Source organism: Saccostrea cucullata, unplaced genomic scaffold (assembly GCF_032062105.1).
Source record: "Saccostrea cucullata isolate Sc308-1 unplaced genomic scaffold, CSIRO_AGI_Scuc_v1 ctg43, whole genome shotgun sequence".
In the NCBI taxonomy this organism is placed as follows: Eukaryota; Metazoa; Mollusca; class Bivalvia; order Ostreida; family Ostreidae; genus Saccostrea; species Saccostrea cuccullata.
This window is the reverse complement of record NW_026934231.1, coordinates 349,159-374,734: the sequence shown is the minus strand read 5'-3', so window position 1 is coordinate 374,734 and position 25,576 is coordinate 349,159. Positions and strand designations below refer to the sequence as shown.

The 25,576-nt window shown below is 33.0% G+C and overlaps 3 protein-coding genes across 5 annotated transcripts; 1 reads left to right on the top strand and 2 right to left on the bottom strand.

Moving 5' to 3' along the window:
* Positions 1–1,447: 1,447 nt before the first annotated feature.
* LOC134240276 (myosin regulatory light chain A, smooth adductor muscle-like) lies at positions 1,448–8,981 on the bottom strand. 3 transcript variants are annotated; one of them, XM_062722373.1, is made up of 8 exons: positions 8,839–8,981; positions 6,894–6,912; positions 5,576–5,656; positions 4,349–4,424; positions 3,250–3,351; positions 2,938–3,016; positions 2,769–2,817; positions 1,448–2,616 (listed from the first exon to the last, which is right to left on the bottom strand). In XM_062722373.1, the coding sequence occupies exons 2-8, from the start codon at positions 6,903–6,905 to the stop codon at positions 2,518–2,520; spliced, it is 498 nt and encodes a 165-aa protein (XP_062578357.1). In that variant the 5' UTR covers positions 6,906–6,912; positions 8,839–8,981; the 3' UTR covers positions 1,448–2,517. The 3 variants fall into 3 exon arrangements, with proteins under 3 accessions (XP_062578357.1, XP_062578358.1, XP_062578359.1); XM_062722374.1 differs by lacking the exon at positions 8,839–8,981 and adding an exon at positions 7,124–7,238; XM_062722375.1 differs by lacking the exons at positions 5,576–5,656; positions 6,894–6,912; positions 8,839–8,981 and adding an exon at positions 5,723–5,856.
* A 2,103-nt stretch (positions 8,982–11,084) lies between these two features.
* LOC134240311 (large ribosomal subunit protein mL43-like) lies at positions 11,085–14,520 on the bottom strand. The gene is made up of 3 exons (XM_062722415.1): positions 14,326–14,520; positions 11,909–12,015; positions 11,085–11,506 (listed from the first exon to the last, which is right to left on the bottom strand). The coding sequence occupies exons 1-3, from the start codon at positions 14,454–14,456 to the stop codon at positions 11,157–11,159; spliced, it is 588 nt and encodes a 195-aa protein (XP_062578399.1). The 5' UTR covers positions 14,457–14,520; the 3' UTR covers positions 11,085–11,156.
* Positions 14,521–14,716: 196 nt separating this feature from the next.
* LOC134240275 (coiled-coil domain-containing protein 125-like) lies at positions 14,717–20,188 on the top strand. Its single transcript, XM_062722372.1, has 11 exons — positions 14,717–15,127; positions 15,609–15,664; positions 16,356–16,442; positions 17,384–17,455; positions 17,720–17,805; positions 17,907–17,989; positions 18,247–18,365; positions 18,555–18,662; positions 18,782–18,971; positions 19,372–19,514; positions 19,885–20,188. The coding sequence occupies exons 1-11, from the start codon at positions 14,791–14,793 to the stop codon at positions 20,011–20,013; spliced, it is 1,410 nt and encodes a 469-aa protein (XP_062578356.1). The 5' UTR covers positions 14,717–14,790; the 3' UTR covers positions 20,014–20,188.
* Positions 20,189–25,576: the final 5,388 nt, after the last annotated feature.

Here is a 25,576-nt window from a genome sequence, read left to right as displayed (position 1 = left end):
ACTAACAACTAAACCAAATGACAAGCGAGATGACTTTAACTTTCTGATCTTCCCCTTTCCTTATTTATGTAGTATATTCCGCCAACATTTTGCATGGTGTTGCCATCTCCGAGCTTATTCGATACTTTACAGCATGCTCCAAGTACGACCAATTTTAAACTGGGGCATGCAGTCCTTTGATAAATAAGTTGATGTTATAGGGGTTTCAAACACCTCGTTTTAAGACTGCATTACGTACATGTAAACAAATGTAATATATCGTTTAAGTTTTCTATTAAAATTTGATTTGTTTTATTAAGAAAATATTCATTTCAATCCGAAAAACTTGATTTCAAAGTTTATGGCATTTTAATTGTATATCTGGCACGTGTGCCCTTAAAAGACCAAGAGTTGTTCAAAAATACAATTAAACCAAACTATTCCTATACTTGAATATAATTCGGTAGTAAATGTTTTGGTATACGTATGTAAATTGAGGACCATTAAGTCCCTTTCTTGGCTTTCAGGTCAACATTTAGATAGTTTTCATTTCCCACTGAAATCGCAATACAAAACTCCAAACAGTTTTATACATGTACATCATTTTTATGTTTGGATGTACTGAATTATTGTCGAATTACTCCTTGTACCCGATCAAGTCAATAAGCTTACAGCGGTATGACGCCATAATGACGGGTACCGTAGAAAGGGAATGTTTACTCCTTTGTGGCACTGATCTTTTTTCAGAGGGTACGTTTGCTCTGCTATACAATTGTACTGTTTTGACTTTCGAGCGTGATTACTGTTCGTTATCGTCACTTTTTGTCATTCTGTATCTACTTCTTCCACTGTTTTTGCTGGGAGCTTCAAAAAAACCTTTTAGTTCACATCTTTTCAGCTGTGCTAAAACTCAAAGATGATCAAACTCAGAAATTTATTGAAAATTTCGTTTTACTTAGTATATCTTATGATCCAAATTAATTTTAAGTGCAGGAAAATGTTCATACTGATTGCAGACCTGTTTACCCATAACGTTGTCTCTCAGTATTTTTCTTAAGATTTGTCCGTGAGATTTGGCATTTGCCAGTAAGATTTCATTTTCCATCAATTTTACATATATTAAAAGAGAAAAAACTGCTTTTCTGATTACAAAAACATTGTTTAACAACAAGGTCATTTTATAATACCATAGCGTTTTGGCAACCTGATATCGCTTAGGTGTTTGAAATTTTTCTCTTATTTAGCGATAAATAAAGTAAATCTACGACAGATCATAACGAAAACTAACTGTTAAATTCCAAACTAACTTGTTTCTGATTTCCGTATTTTCATAATGGCAAAACGTGAGACGTATTTTAGACTAAAAATCCGTAAAAAATACGGCGAAATCGTAAGAGTAAACAGGTCTGTGATTGAGTTACAAGTATATGCTCCAAACCATCCAGTCAAATATTACAACACTGTAAAATCACTCTGTGCACAGAGGTTTTATTAGTACAATATTTGGTTACATTGGGAACAATCCACCCAGGTAGTAGCATAAGCGGCAGTCATGCCAACATATCACATGAGGCAGCGCCCCCTATAGGGCGAGTTCAGAAACCCTAACAGTTCATCAACTAAGCCCTAGAGGGCGTGGCAGTACTGACATGACTTCCGCTGTAGATCAAGTACTTGTCTACAAACTGGCCAGAGGTTGTCGGTCACGCGCTAGTTAAAAATATTCAATTGGATTAACAAATTATAAATAAATAATATGATTAATCAAATAAAATTTTTTATAACTTTGATCCATCATGAATGAATATACGACAGGTCAATATTTTCTAAACAAGAGAAATAAATAATACAATCACTTTCATAAATCACATAACACAGGGAGCAAACAGCCTCCGCAGTTATAATCCTCCCACCCAACAAAACACATCATATACAGTGTAGGAATATCGTTATCTATTATTAGATTACGCTAGAGCTTTGGTACTAATGGGATGCTAACACTGTATGAGAAACGAACAAATGACAGGTGTTCTAAATTTGGCAGTGGTTTCGGCTGCCATGGATCGAATTTCAGACGATTCATCCCAAGCCAACAGAAGAAGATGGAGGCAAGATACAAATCAGATGTCACTCTCTATATTTACAACAATCAAGATGGTTTCCGAAATACTTCCACGCGCCTCCTTAACAACAGACACACTCTGCTGAAGGTGGGAGTGCTTCCTAACTAAGGCCCGGGGAGCAGAGGCAGCAAATGTGTCTAACAGAAATAGTAATGGAATGGTAGTGCTCTTTGGCTTGAGAAAAATCGTAATTAAAACAGATATTTTAGGAAGAAAAAATAAAATACAAAGATTTTTCCACCCCTTATTTCAAAATGAGTCTTCAACTGCTGTCCGTAGGTATAGATTATTTATTGTCCATTTTGACACACTGACACGTGATTTTAAAGTCGTTTACGCCACATTCACGGAGATTAAAGTTCGTATTTTTGAGGGGTGATGGATGAGAATTGAGTCGACTAGAAGTTTGATGTTATTATGCCTCTTCTGAGCTGCTTCCCTTGATGATCCCTACAAATTTCTCATAATCTAACTTTCCTCCTTCAATGGGGGCTTCTTTAAACGTCTGCCTCATCTGAAAGTAATTCAATGTATGCTTCTTATTAAAGAATATATCATATTTGTATTGGACCCTGGTTCCATTTCATATCTTTAATTTTTTTTTTTATATCTGAAAGGTTTCTTCTAAAGTTAGAAAATTCATTATTGAATAAATGATCTTATTACCTCCTCTTTTGTGAAGTTGTCTCCCATGTTTTCTAATAAGTCCTTGATGCTGAAAATCATATAGAGAACCATTTTAAACTGATATTTTAAGATATTTATATTTAAAGAAATTAATTGGGGTATTTGCTATTTTATAAATAATCTAAAATTTTAATTCTATCACACTTACTACTCCTCTGGAATTTTGCCCTTTCCATCCTTGTCAAACATGGCGAAGGCGTTCTTTAGAGATTCCTCGGGATCGGTACCTAAAGACAAAGAAGAAAGTCTCAGTCAACATGGGACATTATTTATGTAATAATTTTGTACTTATGCAAGTACTTTAATTAAAATGTTCAGGAAATAGGAACAAATATCCTGTTTATCAGAAATTTGATTGATTGATTGAATAATCGATTTGAGAAATGGATGATTGACTATTTGACTGATCGATCGTTTAATTGATAGAAAGATAGATAGATAGATTGATTGATTGATTTACCGCCAAGTTTGTCGCTGAAGAGGGAGAGGAACATTGTGAAGTTGAGGGGTCCGGGGGCCTCGGCCAACATTTCTTTCAGGGTTTTATCATCGGGTGTGCTTCCTGTAAATAGACGCAAACATTAAGGCTATACAATTAAAATATACTTAATACAAATCAGTATTTCTATTTTTTTTTTAAATATGCATGACAGAACCTCATCCCCATTAAAATTCTTTAAAATACTTTTTTAATATAAATCCAGGCTCTCCTATGAATTCTAAACACAGGTTAGCGTTTTAACGCTTTTCTTCACATTTTGAATTTGCAACATGTGAGATAACAGAAAAATAAATGTATCATTTTATGAAACAAAGTTTTTACTTTCTCAGCTACTCAAAACTTTCTTCGGAAAGTGTTTTAAACTTTATCACCAGAAGTTTGTATTACACAGTTAATATTCTTCTTTAGCAACACAATATTTATGTCGGACATGATTTGGTGAATGTTCTCTAGTATCTAATGCTGATTAGCAAAAAAATTCTGTATATACAAGTATAGATCTACATTCCAAGGAGCACCTTTACAACAAAGATTACTGTTTATCTCCCGTGTAGATCGCCTAGCAACCAAATATTTAGAGAATTACAGAATTTGGCTCCTTTCCATGTAAACTCTTTCGATCAAGGTGCAAGATATCGATAAGCTTTAAGAAAATTGCCTCTGAAAATTTTTCAATAAGTATGTACCCAAAAAAATGTTGATTCGTGCATTAAAATATGAATTCTGATCGACATAACGTAACGCAATGCCACCACATTACAAAGATGAACATGGTGATTACTGAGCAGAACTGATGCCAGAATCACTCAACAATGAGTTTTTGTGATGAGTTTGGATGAGCGCCAGAAACAGGCACCAAATACATATGATAATGATTTGTGAGGGTTACTTCATGAGGATGCATTTAGATTTGCCTGCGCAGCATTCTACACGCTTGTCTCTAGTAATAGGCGATTGAACTGTCATTTCGTACAGCGTTCTTGCCAAAATTTTCAGAGTAGTAGCAAAAGTCGGCAAACTCATGATACCATCGGGTACAGAACACGTGACTACTTACCTAACGATGAGAACATTTCTTTCAGGTCGTTAATATCGATAAACCCGTCTCTGTTCTGGTCAATCATTGTGAAGGCCTAAAAATGCACAAAATGGAAATGTGAATTGCATATTCAATGCAAATTCTAATACTTGTAGGAAAAGTCAAACGACCTTGAAAATAGCAAAACACTTTTATTTTGAATTGTATGTGCTTTGAAATTTAAGTCATGTTAAAACAATCTTCAAAATTTAGAAGAAAAAATTATTTCAACATTCAAAAGAAAAGATATTTCTTTTTCTCAGTCAAATCGGAGATTACACTTGTAATATACTTGTACATTTACAACATTCAATTTCAAAATGGTATCGGTGTGCACACGAAGAGAAGCAGGAGAAACGAATATGAAAAGTAGGAAACATGCCTGACAAATTAAAGGTGGCATGCAACTTATAACAGAAAAAAAACATCAAAAAGGGTCAACTGAAGAAAATCAAAATGTTTCTCATCCAGAAAATCTGTTAAGATCTCTAGGTAGTGGTGGGGAGATCAAGGTTGATCCAGTCTTTTATAAATACACATAGATTTAACAAAAAATTACATAGAATTTCCATTAAAGATCTACATATAGAATACAAAATTCTACAGGACTCTAATCTACGGAATAATAAATAAAAATTTGTCTTCTATTTTAATTAATCTACAGCAAATATCACTAGACTAAACAGGAGAAATCTAGTCTAATTTCGTCAACCCACCGATACCCTTTCGAAAGTAAAAGCAATTTTTTGTCAAAAGATGAACATTGACATATTTTCAGTAGCACATCCATCATTCTGCTGTAGGTAACAAAAACCATATCAACAAAATACCAGTGTTAAAGAGCAGTTGCAATGAAGGTCTTTGTGAATCGAAGTATACCAACAGATGGAAAATGATGAAAAATAGTGATTGGGATATAAGAATTATGGAGCGATGATGGGCATGCGATAAGGAGGGGTAATTTGTGCTTTCATTTTAATATTAACGCAGCACAGTCGGCCTTAATTAATTGGGAAGAGTCCAACGTTCAGTCAGCCCATATAAAGTTAGTTAATATGGACGATGGAGTACAGGAGAAGTCCACTCGCTGGTGGACCTTTTCATGCCGGAAAGAATTAATGTCACCATCAAACTTCAGTTAAAAATGAAAACCAAAAAACGTTGACAGTGCTTTTTGATGCCGTAGCATGCCATTTTGTATCAGACCTCCTTCATTTCTTGGATGACCCTCTGATTAAACTTTGTCAACACATTTGAGGTGGCGGCCCGGACTTTTTGTTGTTGTGCCTGGAATGAACAATTCACACCATGTTAGCTACGCTACGTTACTACAACTACTCCCCTACAGCATACCTCTTTCATTTCTTGCATTAATTTCTGTGGAAGACGAGCAAATACATTCGACGTCGCCCTTTCCGCTCGACTTTTCTTGTCCTGTACGTATATAAAATCACACAGTGACGAATCACCTTTCAAAGGTTTGACCAGCCTCTCGCTACAGACCTGGTCTCAAGCAACTAATTCTAGTACAGAAGCCTTCTAATCATGCCACCAGAGGAAAAGAACATATCAACAGAGCTTACCGCAAAATTATATTTAATAATTCTTATAAAGTAAGTGATTAATCAATTTTTATTTTCCTTTATCTCTTATGTAATAGAATTCTTTACAGAACAGCGCTTTAAAGTTGAAGTTTTCATGCAATCTATAGAGGGAAAGGAGAAAAGTTACGTTCTAACGACAGAGAAAACTGCTAAGTCTTTGAGACTGTAATTGTATACAGTATACTGAAGTAAAGGATAGTAACATAGTATGAGCTACGACTACAAATGAATCATATCTAGAGGCAGAATAGCTAGAAACTAGAGAAGCAAACCACTTCTACTTTATATATAAAACTATCTGGTCTATCTACTGTGACACAGAGACAAACTCACCTTCTGTTGTTGATGAAAAAAATATAAAAAGATTTTTTAAAATATGTTCAACACTTTTTGTTTGTTTGCTTGTTTGTTTGTTTTATGTATCATTTGAAAATAAAAATATGATTGTTCGTTGAATTTTTTTTTCAATATCTATAAATAATGAGTGGATTCAAAATACGCGAAAAATATACTGATGCACTGCTATGAAACCATTTAAACAACATAGAAAGCATTGAATGGCATTAACCTGTTAACCTATAAGTCAGTCTTTGCAAGTTCAGACCAAAAAAAAATCAAATGCATGCTGGCAAAGAGCTGACCATTTACCATCCCTTAATAGAAGGCAGGCATAGAAATTCAATATTTTTCCAAAGTCCGATAAAAATCCTTTTCAACTCCAAAATACATGCCACTATTTTGTTTATAATTCAAGAATTTAAATTCTTCCACGGAATGAATTCTCCCGGAAATTAACAATTGTATGGTTGAAAATAAAATCCGTAAAAATGTAATTCACTAAAAACTCCCAAGAATAGGAATTCAACAAACAAATCCATGATTAAATGTAAACAAAATATCACACTCCAAGCAGTACTTACGTCGTCAGACATGTTTAATCTGAAATTAAAGGAAATTTTCATTAGTATTATTACTATAAAAATAATTTTTTCTTACATTACCTATACATATCAAAGTATATTGCAGGGCGTTGGTAAATTCTTTATAAAAAATTCCTAACTGTCAATATTTGAATCCGCTATCACACTAGATGTTCAATATATCGAAAAATCAAAGATGTCCATGAGAAAATCGAAGAAGTTTGACTTACACTAAAGATGAATTAGTCCCTAAGAATCACAGACAATGGAGGCAGCTAGAGGCTTAGCAATGGAATGGTGGCGAGGATAGAAGCAGCGTTCCTTATGAATGCCTACTGTTTATCCAACACCATGCAATGCCTAACCCTCCTGCTGCTCCAAGATCATCTGCCTCACGTATCAAATGTCGGCGGGCGGCGCGTGCTGTTTGCCAGATGTGCGATTATAAATTACTTCGTGTTCAAAGCTTCTATACATTGTACATATGTGAATGTAAGTGTGGCTTCATATCTTAAGTTTACAAACATAGTGAATTACCGGTATTCTTTAATTCTTCATGATTTGTTCCAAACAAAAAGTTTTGACATTTTTGGTACTACTAAAATGATTTTAATCATGTTTATTGTCATTGCTGCTTTGTTGTAAAGCATGTATATTCGGAAAGCAAATGAAATTGGTCAAAAATGTTATTTAAATTTCATTTGTTTTTAATTATTTGATCAAAGTTCCACTCCCAGCGCAATCTTTTCAAAACAATGAAGTTCAGGAAAGCTGGAAACAACAATATCGCAATATGGCTATAACCCAAAATAAGAAATCAAATGGATCATTGATAGTTTAAAATATATTATTCACAAACCATTTAAGCAAGTTTTTGAAATACTATTTTACAGTGCATTAGTACTGTTTCGCGTAGTGACTTGTGAGTTCGTCTATATTTAGTACACCCAGGGTAAACCATTACGCCCACACATCTTCTACATTACGCTCCCGATAAAGTCATCTTTTGCAAAACCCTGCTATACACATTTACAAGATCTTTATATAATTGCTATCATACATCACAGGGAGGATTGGTTTTATTGCCTGCATAGACAGATTTATTTTGACCTTCTATTTCTCGCAATCGACCTTTGCGTCAAATTCTGTATTTGAGAATTTTTATCAAATATACATTACATGCACGAAATGTATTTCAATATCTTTTTTATATATTAAAGCCAAATGTTTGTATGAAAAATGCTTTTCTTGGCCAGGTCTTTGGTCATAAAAACGGGAAACTGAACTATGAAAGAGGTTGTTCGGTGTACATTATGTGTGTAATGTTTTAGGGATTCTTTTTAAAAAGTAACCAGCGAGGAAGCTGAAGATACACAGATGCCGTCTGTAGATAAATCCTTGTACTTAACTAGAGGTGTATACAATGCATTGCTCTTATCTTTCCTCCGAATATCTTGCTGTGGAGGAATTTCATATTCATATGAAGGTCAAAGGTCAATGTGCAGAGACCCTGACAAATATGTAGTCATGTTTCTGCATATGTAATGAGACTAGATAATTGAGTATCTATTAATACTTGTATGAATACCACAATGTATATATCTTCGAACTTACTACAACTTATGAGACTACCAGAGTATATGTACTTAGTTAATTCAAAATATTAATAAGTGCTTATTTCACAAGTTTGCAGTCAGTCAAAATTAATAGACACAAACTATCCTTGTGACTATTTCATCGTACCTGTACTTTACTCAGATTAGTGTACGTTTGCAATAAGCATATTGGTACTATATTAAGTTATGAACATATGTTAGTTGAACCGTTTCATGCATGAGTATCAAGTTTCTTCTTTAAGATACAAGCATATCATATTTCTGATTGGTTCCAATTAAGCCTTTCGCCTGATTTCATTAAACCGGAGAGATCAGTAAAATGTACTCACCTTTTTAACTAGTAAAACCTCTCGAATTATCTCAACAAACACTTGACGGATCGACCTGAACACACCCTGCTCCTTACCGGGCTGATGGGAAGACACTACGAAAGTGAAACCTTCTCAACTCCACTCTTATCACGCATACCTTCCCCTCGTGACGTCACGCTGCTTGTTCCAAAGATGGGCCGATTCGTGAGGTATCGGTTGACCGAGAACAGCTTCCGTATCTCCATCGCAACGCACCTAGCAACCGCCGTTACGATGGAAATATCATATGCTGATTCTACACTTGTGCATGATTATAGAGCAGTATGCCAGGACAACGTTTTATGTTGTTTGTGAATGAATGAATTTGTTTTTCTTTGTGTTTATTTGTAATACAACGTCTAGACGTTGTTTGCAATAAATACTTTACGATTACTTTACGAATAAAATCTCAATAATAATAAAACATTTGTCAAAATGGATATTAATTAATTCCTTTTCTTAATATATATGTTTTTATTATTTTGGAGAGGATGGGGAGGGTTCCAAACTTAAAAAATTATAAAATATATGTATAAACGATCAGACAAGACTTAAATAATGTATTAAATAAATATTGCAAAATTATCTTCTATTTAATGATTAATAACAAATTAAGAAAATAAATACGTAACTGTTATTTTAATTATTTGGGGGTTATGTTTCGTTTCTATGGCAATTTCGGACTTTCTTTTTTATCTTATTTATTTATTTTATCTTGATTTACTTTATTTATTTACTTTTGGTAAGTCAGGCTGTTGTTTTTTTTTAAAAGAATCATACGTGTTGTGCATTATATATTAAATAAGAATTGCTAATGATAATTACAAATTGCTGTGTCAGAGATAGAAGAATCTGAAATACATGTGGTTTACGATCCCCCGCAAGGCGCACAAGTTCGCGGAATCGGCGCGTGCAGATTTGTGACATTATCCATATACAGCTACGTGCATTACGCGTGCCTGATAATTAGGACCACTAGAAAGAAATAATGAATTAAAGATGAGGAACTGTCAGATTACAGATTGCTACATTTTCCACAATCATCGTCGATTGTGACCCAGAAGTCGCGCGCCAGGAACATCGGCAGGGGGTGGTTGCAGTTCCGTGTTAATTCAACATGAAAGTTGACCTCTGTGGTCTACGCTTGGAGCAGAGATCGGGGCGACATACACGCATTTATAATTGTTACAAGACAACTCGTCTCGAGGTCGTGAAAACTTTCTTAGAATTATATACTTCCAATGTCTCAAAAGATCAAGCACATAAAATCTGATGTGATTTAATAAACATTGTTTTCCTCTTAAGTTGTTAAATTTTATTTTTTTTAATTTCTGTTTATAATGATCGTTTTGACGACTGAGAATTGACTTAAGGCTAACACAGCTTCTTGGTTCTAAGGTCTAGGTTACCCCTCCTCTGTTGGGCCCAAAAGGTTGATAATCTTGACACAGTGCGCAATCCTTTAAATGCTATTGCATGTATCTTTAGTCAGTTCTGTTAATTCAAGTTCAACACCATTCAAAATACTAGTACATGTATCATTATTGTTTGCGGAGAGCATAAACTTCAAGGATAAATAGGAAAAGAATATAAACCATTTCATCAGTTAATAATTTTTTTTAAAAAATCTTTGATTTGAAAATTTTGTGAACACTGATTTAAAACTACAGATATTTTCAAAGAAATTGACCTAAATCTTGCTTAATACATATGTAGAATGAAACAAGAATAGGATTATGCCCCTTGACTCAAGAGACGATACAAGAGGTACCTGGATTTGTCTTCATAATTGTTTTACCCCATAGCTTAATAATAATGTTTTAATAACAAAATGGGTTTAAAAACATTTTTATAAAACCAGTGTCTGTGGCCAGCAGACAAAAACAGAGTAGGAAAAAAATGTTTGCTAGTTGCAGACAGAAGACCAGGTGTAAGGGCAGTGACACATATGACTGGGTATAAAACAAGAGGCTCATGGGCCATAACTGATCAATGGAGGGAGAGGGGGCTTAATGTTTTTTTCCAGACTGCATATATTTATTAATCAATTATAACTCATTCATAGCAAATATGTTTTTTACTTAAATTCCTGGCATCAGATATAGGATAAACTATCATATGGGAGGGGGGGGGGGGGTATTTCAATTACAAGTTTGTTTCCAACTATAAAATGTGGGAGAAGTGCAGGGCAGAATTAATTTACATTTAAACTAATTTAATACCTATTATTCCATCACAAAAAATTTTATTTGTTAATATCACATTTTATTTCAAGAGTATGTCAAGTATAAAATAGATCAGACTTTACTTTCACCAGTTTCAACATGATCACTTTCACTACTTTCTGGTCCATTCTGAACCTCTAACTGTTTCATCCTCTCTGCTAATTGTAGAACCCTTTCTGTAGCAGTCATTTGTTTCACAGTAACTCTGCCATAGTTTGGATCTGGAAATGTCATTAAATTCACAGCTGGATCTTTGAATAGAAATGGATGCCACACCCCCTGAATGCTGGGGTTGTGAGTCTGGAACGGTTTGGTTTTCTTGACTATATCCACCCCTGAGCGAGTTCTGGCTAGCTCCACCCACTTACAGATTTCATCCATGTTCATCCCCCTCATATCAGTCTTATGAGAATTCCCATTTACTGAAAAACATTAGCAATAATTCATTTAATTTTCATATTAAAAAATTATTTAAGTAGTTATGTTTGTAAAACACTGATGCCTGTGTATGGCAGCTCATGGCAAAAGTTAAAGTTTCTCAAATCAAGTCAAACTCCAATTTCAAATGATCAAAAATACTGGTATCCAAAGACAGGTCTTAAACTGTCACAAGGATAACTGTGAAAATGAAATTCATTAACAGCAGCCATTTGGAAATTATGGTAAAGGTTAAAGTTTCTTAAATTTTTGCAGACAAGGAGACTAACAGACAAACTGACCAAAGATGGTCAAACAAAGAAAAAATTATATGCCCCAAAATCTTTAAAGGGGACAAAAAAGCCATTATGGTTAACATAGAAAATCAGTATCATTTAGAAACTTACAGTAATCTGCCCTAATGTTAGCACCTCGATGGCGGGTTGGTTTTACATACACCACTATGTTCGGATATTTCCTGGCAAAGTCCACAAGATAATTCTCTACAAAATCTCTGAAAACAAAATTGCAGAGATTTAGATTTATACTTCATAATATACTTACAAGAAGAAAAAAATATGTGACATATCAAACTTAATTCCAAACAAAGCTCACAAACTCTAGAATAGATATAAAACATACTTTCATACAATTTTTTTGTTTTATGGCCTGAATAGAATTCAACAGAATTCATTGACTGAGTTTTCTGGTCTCAGGGAATTGAATATCAGATCACCAAAGCCCCCAACCCCCCACCCACCCAAATGTATGGACCTGAACCTCTTTAATGATTAATTTTTTATCTAGCCTTACAGTTCTTGGGGATCAACTCAGAATCTTAATGACTAAAAACCAAGTCACTTCACATTGGCGGATCCAGAGAGGGAATCCAGGGGTTGAAACCCCCTTTATTTTTGCAGAGAGAGAGAAAAGGAGTTTTTTCTGTAACATTTTTAGATCTAATACTATTTTTTAGAAAAAATAACTAGTTCAATGTGCCATTTAGCAAATATACGAGGGCCGTTCAAAAATTACGCGGACTGTGTTATTATTTACTCTTACAGACATCATAGAGTTATGACATTTCACAGAAATATGTATCTTAAAGATTCCAATAAATTTCTGTATTTTAAAAAAATTCTACTAAAATTATCGGTATGTTGATATCGTTGATGGAGAGGTACGGCGCACGACAAAAACAATTGAAGCAAAAGCATGTGGATTCAAAAATTTAACTCATTGATTTTCTAAATTTCGCGATATTTTTCAACAATTTTCTCAAATGTACCTTTATATTGTTCTATTATTATGTATTTAGATTTCCGACGTAATATTTGAAGTAGATACAGAAATATAGCAATTTTTCTCTGATGCGATTCCCGTGAAAACGACTGTGAAAATGACGTCTCCTGAATTGACGGCGCACCACACTTTTGTTAAAATATGTGTAATGCTCGCGATATCGGCAACATAGATCCAAAATATGCATAATAAAACATGTAGTAAACTAAGCTACTCGTGACATTCGCCCACAAATAGCAAATTGAAATTTTAGACAGTTAGACCTCTGTAAAAAGGCTATACGGGAGGACGGGAAGAAGATTATAGACGAAAAGTTAACTTTATCCGGACTGTAAAGAACGTGATTGAGAGTCACCAATATCACACTATATCTCATAAGTAGTTTTTGGTTTTAAAACAAAAAAAGAAAGAATATTCTTTACTTGTTTCATAGATTTTAAGCTTGACAAGAAATGGTGTTTTGATGTTGAGTAGATAAGGTAACTCAAACTATACAGGTACTTAAGGGAAAATGTTGAGAAAATGAAAGCTCAATCACATATTTTTTATAATGCTTGTGACGTCGAAGATTTTGCTGCGCCGTGACTTAAAGGTATGTCCTGAAAAATCACTCAAAATTGATACCAATTTACAACATTTTGATATGAAATTTTGAAGACCATATAAGTAAAGATTCTTTTATATTATTTGTGAAATTTTGCCCGATTATGTCATCAAATATTTCTTCTGTGCAACAAGTCCACATAATGCTCCGACTACCAACAAGTCACATGCAAAGGTTTCACTTAAATATCATTGGAAGTTTATGGCAAACTTTTGATCCTTCTTCTGAGGAAACTAATTTTAAGAAATGTGCATAAAGAGCCATGAAAGGGAGTATACATGACAATATTTCTCTTCTTATATTACAGGGATATTTTAATTAATGAATTGTTCCATTCCAATTAAGAATGTGCAGGGATGGAAACTCACTTTCTCTGAGAATAACCTTTCCCTGTAGATTGAATATCATTATGTAAGTTATGATTTGGATGCTCCCAAACATTTTTCACTGCTGGAGTATCAAAATATGCTAATTCAAATATATGAAAAGAAAAGAAAGAACAGTAAGACACCCTAACCCCACCCCACCCTGAAATGGGATTTTAGAATGTGGTGTACAGTTTCTTTTTTTTCTGGGGGGGGGGGATAAATAATTAATATACACCTTTTTCAATAGGTGGCACTGTAAATCTCCGGTCTGTCAAATTATTTTCGGAGAGGTACAGTTCTGCAGCTAGAGAGAAGGGGGTTGCAATATTTATCAATGAATTAACCAGTTTGGAATACTGAAAAATGGATTGGTCTTTATACTAATTTCAGTTAATTCGCTGCAGAATTCGAAAAAAAAAACAACTTACTGCAGGATGCCAGGATGCATTAAACACATGTATAATTCTTCTAATTGAACTGTTGCTGTTATGGTTATAGACATGAAACAGAGAAAATTCAAGTTAATCACATGTTTATGTACTGAAATTACCTCATGCCTCTACTGTCAGACCTGTGCTTACAGAATCTGAAGGTTATTCTCATAAGCTGACAAACATATCTACCAACTCCATTCTGTCCAACATTAATTAGTCTTGACGGTGGTAGAGAGTTGTATGACATTTTTCGTCCGAATTCTCATCCGGATTTTATATATCCCAACATGTGCAGTTCAAAATTTACAAAATTTTCATTATTATTACTATGCAGTAAATATTGAACGAAATATACATGAAAAATAAAGAATCACGAACTCAAATTCTTAATTTCAAACTCTATTTGTCGACATGAGACAATTTACGTCAAAAGGTTAAATAGATGACATGTTTAATAGGGAATTATATTGCGGAATGTTTTTTTTATCTTTAGAGGTTGCAGGGCATTTCCGGTTTATATTTTACACGTTTAACAAGTGATAGAAGAATGATTTCTTGCATGATAATTAAAATGCTTGACGATGTCAACTTGCAAAGATGAAGACGATTATAGTTTAGAAACTGGCGATCTTGGTCTTGGATTCGGATTAAAACCAGGATCTCTTCCAATCTTAGACGCATTGTTTACAAATAAAAGTGATAGTGGAAAGCACCAAAAGGGGACTATAGATTTATCAGCTATAGCAGCTAAACCGTTGGTACTAACAAACCAGAGTCAATATACAAAAGTTGAAAAGTTGCGTGGTAAAAGCAGATTTTCAAAAGTCAGCATTGGGGATAAAAGAAGTACCTGTCCAAATAGCAAACAAAACAAAATGAATTTTGGAAAGAATGAAGATGGTACAACAGAAGTTACAGGTCTTGATTGTTGCTGTTCACTTTAATATTCAAATCTATTTATCTTTATCAATTAGTTTTTTTTATTTTGGTGACATTTGATCACTCAGCATATAGGGATTCACATTTGAAAAAAAAATTAATATGTTTTGATGTGATTGTTTGTGAGAAGTGTGCAGTTTACACATTAATTTTGATTCCCTCTTTAAATTTAAAAATAGCTTTAGGCACTCCCCATATAATTTTGTAGATGATGGAATGATAGTCTACATAGGTCTACCTCTCTATACTATAAATGATTTTATAGTATAGAGGGGTAGACCTATGTAGACTATCATTACGTCATCTACAAAATTATATGGCGAGTGCCTATTTAAAAACATGAGACAAATTTTGACTATGCTTTCACATGATACATTTTACAAATAGTTCATATGATAATTTTGTCTGTAGCTCAAATAAATATGTATTTTGGCTCACAAAATTATACATTTCATTTTAGAAACTCCCACAGTAAACAGAGATGACTTTTTAAAAAAGTTACTGGAAGCTGAGCAGGTACAGTGTGATTTATTCAGTTTTTGGAAATAATAAATCTAAAGCTGACAATTTATGAAATGGCAAAGTGTCTGCATGTTGCTCATCTGTCTGTTTGTCTAATTAATATTTCAAAATGCTACTCTTGCTTCACTTTTGGTCCAGTTTCTATGAAACTTTGCATCTACATGTACACTGTACATATTAGAAGACTGCAACAGGATACATAAATGTAATTCTGTTTGTCATATTTTTTTATTTCAATGAATACATGTACAATTAATTACCATGGAATGCTTATAATTCAGATTTTCTTTGGAATTTTATCAAAAGTCTACTCCACTTACAGTTTTAACATGTGAATTTCTATAACTTCAATTAAACTAAGTATGTTTCATGTCTTGGTGCAATTTGCTGCTTTTTACATTATAAGCAAAACAGTTGAATTTAAACTTTAATAGGCCTCTAGTTTTTGAAACAAAATCACAGCCTAAAACCCTTTTTAATGTAAGGCTATGAAAGCTATATGGAGAAAGAATTTAAGAGCAGGTGGAGATTAGTTTACTTTTGACATATGCACATACATTAACACCATCTATCTTTTGGAGAAGACTTATATAGGCCATGCCTTATGTCCAATCCAATTATGTAATCTTGCTTACATAATTAAATATTGATTAAATTAATACCATCTATCTTCTGTATTTCTCAGGAAGTTGAAGAGCTGAAAACAGAACTAGAAGTTTATGAAAAGAGACTGGAATCCAAATACAAAGCTATTGCAATCTTGAGGAAACAGGTTCTACTTCACTTTACTCAGTGTTATAATTGATTTTTTTTGTGTTGGTGAAGTATCCGTAGGTAATTTCATCAGATCTGTCATTTATTCTTGTGAGATATACATATACATGTGTTTGTATCTAACAGAAAACTTGATATTGTATCAAATGAAAAAATTCTTGGAGTTTATTTAGATAATTCTTTACAATACAATGTACACATTGACCATGTTTGTAAAACACTGTCACGTAAAATTTCTGCCCTCCGTAGAATTAAAAAGTTTCTTCCTATTCAAACACGCAAGCTGTTTTACAATGCATATATTATGCCTTCAATTGATTATTGTTTAACTGTTTGGGGTAATACATCTCACTCAAATCTTGACAGAGTATATAAGCTTCAAAAACGTGCTGCAAGATGTATTTTAGATGCTCCTCCTGATGCGCCCTCACAACCTCTCTTTGAGAAACTAGATTGGCTCACAGTGTATGAGCAACTTATTGTAGATAAATATGTTTTGTTATATAAATCATTGTTCAACTCTCACCCTACTTATCTAAATAGTATGTTTGACTTCCAGTGTAATAATCGATACAATCTTCGATCTGAATCTAATTTAGACCTCTGTGTACCATCTCATAAATGTAAACTCTTTGAGAACTCCTTTCAATACTCTGGTGCTATCTTATGGAATAATTTACCTGTACATATAAGAATGTCTCAAACACTCAATGCTTTCAAGCATCAAGTCAAAAAATTTGTAAAACAATGTAGAAATAGCTTATGATTATTTATTGATTTTGTATATTTATATTTATATGTATGTATGTATGTATTTTGATATTTTGTCTATAGAAGGCCCCGGGGAAGAATAGTGCGTGCACTAATCGGGTTACCTTCTTTAAATAAAGAATTATTATTATTATTATTATTATTATGTCTGTTATTCCCCTTTATTAGATTTATTCAAGTGAAGAGAGTATCGATGCTTGTGAAAAGAAAAGCAGGCAGTATGAAGAGTCCTTAGAAAGAGTGAGTTGCATTTCACCATATGACAGATGATGATGAACAGTAAAACCAGTATCAAGTATGAAGACAGCAGGCCTTAGTCAATGAAATTCCAAATATTGTCATGTATTCTTTGATATTTGACACATCAGTGTTTGAGATACTTAAGAACAGCTGTGATTAATCAGATGTTGTGCATTGACATGTATTTCTTTTTAATAAAACCACTAATGCATGCCGATGCTAAAATGAAAAAGAATCAAAATCTCATATATCAATGTATTTTAGGAGGTGAATACACTAAATTTCGAGTTGGGAAAAAGGGAGACAACTTTTGAAAATAGTCAGCAGATGTGGGCAGTTAGATTTGACAGGTTGGTAATAAAATTAATGTGTGGTTTCATTGTTTAATGTGACCTGATAAAGTGACTATTTTTGTCCTTGTTTATGATTTTTTTCTTTCTTTATTTTTAAGTATTTGTAAAGAGAATGTCTCCCTCACAGCTGAACTTGATCACAAATCTCTGGAACTGAGGGAATTAAAGGCTCAGAAAATGGGTAAGAAATTTTATTTCACAAAGATATACAGTGTTTTTTACTCTATCACAGAGATGCTGGCAAACAATTTCTCCACATTTTAATAAGGCTAGATTCAACTTACAGACAAAAGAGACAATTAGTCACTATTCAATTTGTCCCACGTTCCGTTAAACCAATGACAGAAAATGTAAAGAAATGAAAATAAAACATAGATGAAATTTTCCTTATATGCTGTATATACACTCCTCTGATATTTAAAAAACTTCATTTTGAAGCCCTGAGTAGAGAGCGTGATGAGTTGTTGGCCTTGCTAGATGTGAAGGAGAGAGGGCGCTACATGAGGTCACGGAGTGTGTCAGATGATGAGGCTTACAGCGAGTACAGCTCTACAGAGGTACGGAAATGATCTCTTGTGTAAAATAACTGATAGATGTAATTCATTACTTTTATCGCAATGAATATTTACAAAATTTGGAGTTTGTAAATCTCTGTATAACAACCAAGGAGCTGGATGGTTTTATCTTATCTAAGAAAATTATTTTGAATACTATCTGTACATTTCAAGATGAATGATTTTCTTCAGCTGGCAGTTCTGGGAGCCTGTAAATGTAGAGTTACCTCTCCTGAGCCCTGCGGTTGTGCACACGCTGCTGCAGCTCTGAGAAGGGAACTGTGTAAACTAAAGGAACAGGTACACGTTGAAAACATCATTTATACCATCACTTTCATATTTTTTTTCTTTTTGAATTTATGTAAAAAATTGAATAAATACAAGAAGAATTCAAAAGTGAATTCTTTTTCTACTTGCAGTATGAAGCTCAATTAAAGAGAAGAGATGAAGCTGCTCAGACAGTGGATGCATATAGGTCAGCATTCGAGGAACAGCTCTATAAAAACAAACAGCTTACGTTACAGTTGGCTGAACTAGCAATCACTGGACCATCAAAATATGAAAAGGCAAAGGTCATCCTCAAAAACCTTATCCATCTTTTGAATGATGGTAAGTTATTTCGTTTTATTCCTGTGATTGGAGTACTGTAGGTTGATATTGCTTAACCAACTATTTACATCTAGGTACTGAAATTATTCTATATCAGAATTACCAGTATTTATAACATACATTTGGGAATTTTTTTGAATTGAAAGGCAGCCTGTTTTAAACATTATATGAATACATAATAAGGCAAAAAAAAATTAATTTCTTGGTTCTCAGGCCCTCCCTCATCTCTTCCAAGGGTGCCTCATTGACCCTTTTTATTGCTAAATCAATAAAATATAAACACTATATTTTTTGAGGTTTTGTACAATGTAAACAGCTATCATGTTTTGGGGGCATTAAATGTGATGTGGCCTAATGTGATGTATGTACATGTAGCTGTAAAAATTGTTTTTATCATCAGATGACTACCTTTGTGAAATAACCAATCAGAGACAGAATGTCTACAGTATTAACGGAAATTCAAAACCACGGAAGCTCGAGGTGGACAGCCAGTCAGAGCCTGTTATGTCTGATAAAGACTTGGTCATGGCACTAACAGAGATTGTAAGTTATACTCAGCTGTGTTTTACAGCACATTTTAAGGCTGAGCCACAAAATCTGTTGGTTGATTCGAAAACCTTGATAATTCAGTCAATGTGAATTGTAATTTACATGTACACATTAAACAAAATCACACTTAATTAATCAATGTGAACAGAAAATTAAATTGTTAAGAAAATGTATAACTTTCTTTTGTAAAATGTAAGCCAATGCCAACTACCAAGTTTCTTGTAGTTATCAACATGTTCATTTTTATTTTTTTAAAAAAAAGGATAAAAGTTTTAAAATGAAAATTTCCCATAACAAATAAGAATAGCGTGGATCCATGATAAAAATCAAGTAATCTCTATATCTTCTACTAATTATTTTTTAGTTACACCAAAGAAATGAAGCCTTCGCCCACAAGAAACTCGCTGCTCAGGTGCTGAGTGATCGAGTAAAGGAACTGGAGACTCAGCTCAGCAATTATCAAAGGGAAGAGCATGAGGAAACATTCTCCTGATAGTTAAAATACCGAGACACAGAACTTGACAGGGGTACGTTCAAGTTCAGAATGAAGGTCAACAAACTAGATGTATTAGAGGGGGAGGGGGTCAAACATTAAGTCAAAAGACATGTATCTATGTTTTTTATGCTATAATGATTATTTTTAAGGAGCATGATAAGTGGTATTAAATTATCTATTTCTAGCCGGGCTTATTGCTCAAAGAGCAATTGCCGGCTTATGTGATCCTGTTCAAGGCAGGATGTTAACCCAATAGTCGCCATTTTAAAGTTACGTGCAAAAATATAGTTCTTACTCTCAACCGCTTTTGAGATAATACAAACGCTAAATAAAGCAACAAAAATAAAACAAAGTTTTATCTATATAAAATAAACATTAGTAGTAATGACTTTGAAAACTTCATAAGGCAAAGAACATAGTTCATTAGCGTAAGGATTTTTGATAATCAGTGTTACCGTAGTTCTCTACACATACGAGGTAAAGCAGGAGAGGGAACCAGACTGGCCTGTTTGTTTACATTCAGCTGGGGTACCAGATTAATTCTGATTCTGACAAAATCGGACCGTGGTATTAGGATTGAAAAACTCACTGTCAGTGTCTTATCATTTATATTGATAGTTTTAAAAAAAAAAATTTCATCAGAATATAAACGTGATTCATGTAAGAAATCCATTCTACTCTGTAAATGAGCCCGGCTCTCTGTACGTCTGAGTACTTTGATTTCTGCATTGAAACAAGATCATTAGATGCCAGTCTAACATTCCAAAAGTCCCGGTTAGTTGATATTCATAAAAAAAAACACCATTCTAATTAAGATCTCAGTTTCTCACTTTTACAGATACTTGGAATAAAAACTATTTCCACCATTAATCCATTGGAAACAATGAGTTCAGGCATGTAGCTCACATCACTTGTTAAATGCAAATGCACATAATATATGAACATGACTGTGAGCTTATGAAATAGTGCAATTTATTTTTCATTTGAATTGTAAAGAAAACACTTAAAAATTACATTTTAGATCTTGGATCATTAAAAGAAAAGGTGGGATAGATAGGACATCTTTAAAAATTTGTTTGGTTGCACTCTTCCCACTGACAGGACAAAATCTGCCCAAATCAAAAACATTTTTAACCTCTAAGATATTATTATTTTTTATGCAATCCAGAAAAAAGTTCAGCATTGATAATGATAATATGTGCATTTCTTTCATAGTTTAAAATTTATATACATGTAATTTGTATAGATTTGTTAAGAAATGGTTTTGTGCTTTGAATTTACAACATATTAAGCATTCTATCTTATAAAGCCATCACCGTTATAATGGGAGTCCACTGTATTTCAATCATTTTCTGATATTTTATAATAAGATAATCTTATGTATATATAAAAAGAAATCCATTTTTTCAATTCTTTTTTCTGTGTAAAACAATATATGTGTGTATGCATTATACAAAAAAAAAATTGTGCTGTCAAATTTTTTGACATTAGGTTTAAGAATTCCAGTAATAATTTTCATTATACCATATGAATTGCAATATAAATGCACATGTATACATTCATGTTTTTTTATGATATGGTGTCTTATTTATATTATATAAATGTCTTCCTTGCTGTGATATCACAGTGCCATTTATTTAAGTTATCAAACATTCCTTGTCTGCATGCCTTGCCAGTGAAATATTTTATTGTAAATGTTACTTCCAATGGCATTCAGTTTCAAAACATTGAGATAGTGGGCTTTATTATTAGCTTTTTATGTTGTCTATTACATTTAAACACTGTTTAGCCATATTATAACAATTTCTCAAAATGTTATTTTTCTTGCAGTTTTTCATGCAATTTATTATACATGTACATGAAGAACACAGTAAAGTGAAAATTACATTAAGGGTATTAAATCATCTGTATTGTTCTGTGTAGTATCATTTTGAGTTGTTAAAATGTTGTTATTATACAATGCTTATTAGATTACATGTACATCAACACTCAAAATTTTGTTTTTTAATATTTTATTTTGATGAACATGTAGAAGATCATAAAATTTTGAACTTGTTACTCTTTATTACAACTCCAGTGTGTATTTACTTTATGTTTTGGTATTAGCATGCATTTTACATACATGTACATAGGTCCATTTAGATTTTAGTCCCTATTACTGATGCCTACTTGTACATTTCATATTGGGAAAATTTGTCACAAATTACTCATTGATAGATGCAGTATTGTAAAATTTGATATTGTTAATTTATTTATGTGCAATAGAATCCTTGTTATCTATTCTCTTTATGAGTGCAACACAGTGAAATCTCAAGTTTTGTAGCCATTGCTTTGAAAAGGGATGATTTTTGAAAATGAAATTATGTTCCACAGGAATTTAAGCCTCGGTGGATAGGGAATTTATTAACAGGGGGTTAGACAGAAGGATTTAGGAATCTCATTAACATGGTATCAGGATGTGGTCTAGTCAGAGAATCTCTACAGCTTAATAGTCTATAGTGCAATATCCTTGTAATTTACTGATGATTTAGTTACATGTGTGTGTTAAAAGATTAACCAGTACATAAAGTAAAACCTCATTATCTCTAACTCATTAGGACAGGGAGAAAAACTTCAAGATATCTGAGGATTAGAGATATCCTGGGTAAAGGGTTGGGACTTTCATATCACTTCCACATATCAGGGGTATTTGAGGTTTCGTAGTTTAAGATACTGAAGTTCAACTGTTCTACTCAAAATAGGATATAAATAGAATTTTGGGATCTTTATAGATTTTGCATTAAAAATTTAACAAAAAGTTGAGGAAAAGCAATTTAACAACAAAATAAAGAAAAATGGCTTTCAAGTAGATTTGGATCTCAAACCAATGGTTATGGTTCATCTGATTTTTTGTGAAGATTTTTTTTTGTTAATGTTAATCTGTAATTTTTTAAGTTACTAAATAAATTATTTAGTATGTACTCAATTGTTATTGTATTTTTCCACATGAATTACCTAGTAAGTGTTTAAGTTCATTTGTGAAAATCTTAACCTGACATTTATGGTAAAAACTTTACTTGATGTTCCTCAGTGTGTTGTTTATCAACAGTGGTCAATTACTAAGTGCTTTATTAAAGGTTGATATGTATTTCATACTAAGAAGGAGATCATTCTTTGCCATTCAAGAATGGCAGAAAATTTCTTTCAGTGATATTTTTTATAGCTCTTTTGAGCAAAAGCTAGCATAAAGAGCTAATGCTATCGCAATGTGTTTTTCAACTTTTTTGGAATATGAGCCATATCTCAAGAACCTTTTGCCATTTTTTTTTTCATTTTTCACAGAGTATTCTTGACCCATAAATTGTTCAAAGTATCACCCTTGGGCAAAGGGCATGGTCTTAAGCTCACTTCAAAGTTGACAAAAGAAAATTACATTTGGTTAAAAAGTTTTGATATTTTGTCTACTAGTAGGACTACGATCATCAAATCTTGACAGAGGATGTATCTTGGAACATCATATCATGTGACTCAAAAGTAGGTCATGGTGACCTACATTTTGAATTTTGCAGTATTCATTTTCAATTTGATTTTGATGCCTAACTTGGACACTTTGAAGCAAATGATCATCAAAACTTGTTATTTTGGTCTCTGTGACCTACTTCATGAATTTTATGGCTAATCATTTTCTTAACATTTAAAATCATTTTGGGGGGATACTAATAGGTTTAGAATTATCAAGCCTTGTAAGTTGATGCACCTTGGGGCCTTAAAACATTTATCAAAAAGAAAGTCACTGTCTTTCACAGATATTCATTGGCAAAATGTTTACATGTAAGAGGTTATTTTGGACAATTGGTATAGACTCATAAAACTTTGTCATGTGTTGGATCTTGGGTCCTCAGAATCTGTCCAAAAATTTTGGAATAATATGAATGAAATATGGAGAGTGTCCGTGTTTTAACATATGGGTATGTGGACTTTATTGGCACAATTCTGAAATGTTACACTTTAACAAGACATAATGCATCACATCCAAAGATGTAATGTACCTATATTTGCACCAAAAATTGATTGTATATTGCAGTTTTAAATTAAAAGGATAAATACATATATACGCTGCACGCATGCTCAAATGTTGATTGATAAATGAATCAGGTTGGACATGGGTATAACAGCAGTCACTTTTGACTTATGTGACATGACACTTATTCTGACAATAACTTTGAGTTATAAGATCATCAACATTTAGTTTGGCTTAAATGATTTTTGTGGGAATCATTGTATTTTCATTTTCTAATGGAAAACAGCTTACACTTGCCAGTATGGTGACTAGAATTGCTACAATTCTCTCTGAACTTGTGTTAAATATTAACATACAGAACTTCAGCTCAGAAATCTGTTGTTAAATCTAACAGATAAATAATATCAAAAAATGACCTTGCTTCAAGATTTAGAAGGTATTTATTGAAAAAAATCTTACAGTTTTACATGTATGTACATGTACATGTATCTTATAAATAATGCAAATCACAATCCTCAACAAGGTAGAAATCTCTCCTACAACAACAACCCATTGTCTGTAATGCAAAGTATACATGTACCCTATTTATATGTACATGCTTTATAAGTCACAAAGTCTTCACTGTACACAGCAAATGTTCCTGTAGCAATCCAAATTAAGGACACTGTGATTCAATTTTAGTTTAAATGACCCGAATTCATAAGGCAGTATCAGTGGAAACATAATTTTCACATTTCAACTCACTCAACTGGCAAATAAGCATCACATATTCCACCATCTTAAATGACAAATCTTATTTTTTCCATGCTCACAAATGTTTACTGTTAATCAATGTTCTTACTTGTACAGTAAAACATGCTTATAGAGAACCCAGTTATAATACATTTCCACTTTAAGTGATTTTCATTTCCTATAGTTGTTAAACATATTGTGAAACTAAAGTATCTAACAAATTAAGTTTATAATGAAACAAAATTACCTGTCCCTGACACTGTTATAAGCATGTTTTACTGTATTAAAGGAAAAATTGCAATACATTTACAAAATGACATAAATTTCAAGGAATCTGTTGCAAAGTTTGCAGCATTTAGCAAAGATAAATTGTTTTATGCCCTTTTATTCCTCTTGCCATTTTAAAAATAATGAAATAAATTGAATTACTTTCTAAATTGCTTCACCAAGTGTATCATTAGTTATGCTCAGGCAAATCTTTCTCTTTAAGTATACAGTAACAATGACTTTCATCAAATATACAGTGTAAAGATTGAAGTAATGCTGCCCCAATACCTTAAAACTTAAATAAGAGAATGATTTTTATACAAAATTAATCTAGTGTTGTCCTAATGGGACCAATACCCCCCACTGGAGGTTACATCAACTCAAGTACCCCCAGATGCAGTAGGATGACACATCTGCAGGTTTAGTATGGAGCTCTGGAAAATGACCACTGTCAGCTTTCCCTTGCATCTACAGATGGACAGACAGACACAGTGATTCCAGTTTCCCAATTACAATTTCATAGTTGGGGAAAAAATATACATAGTTTATAACTTAGTAAGC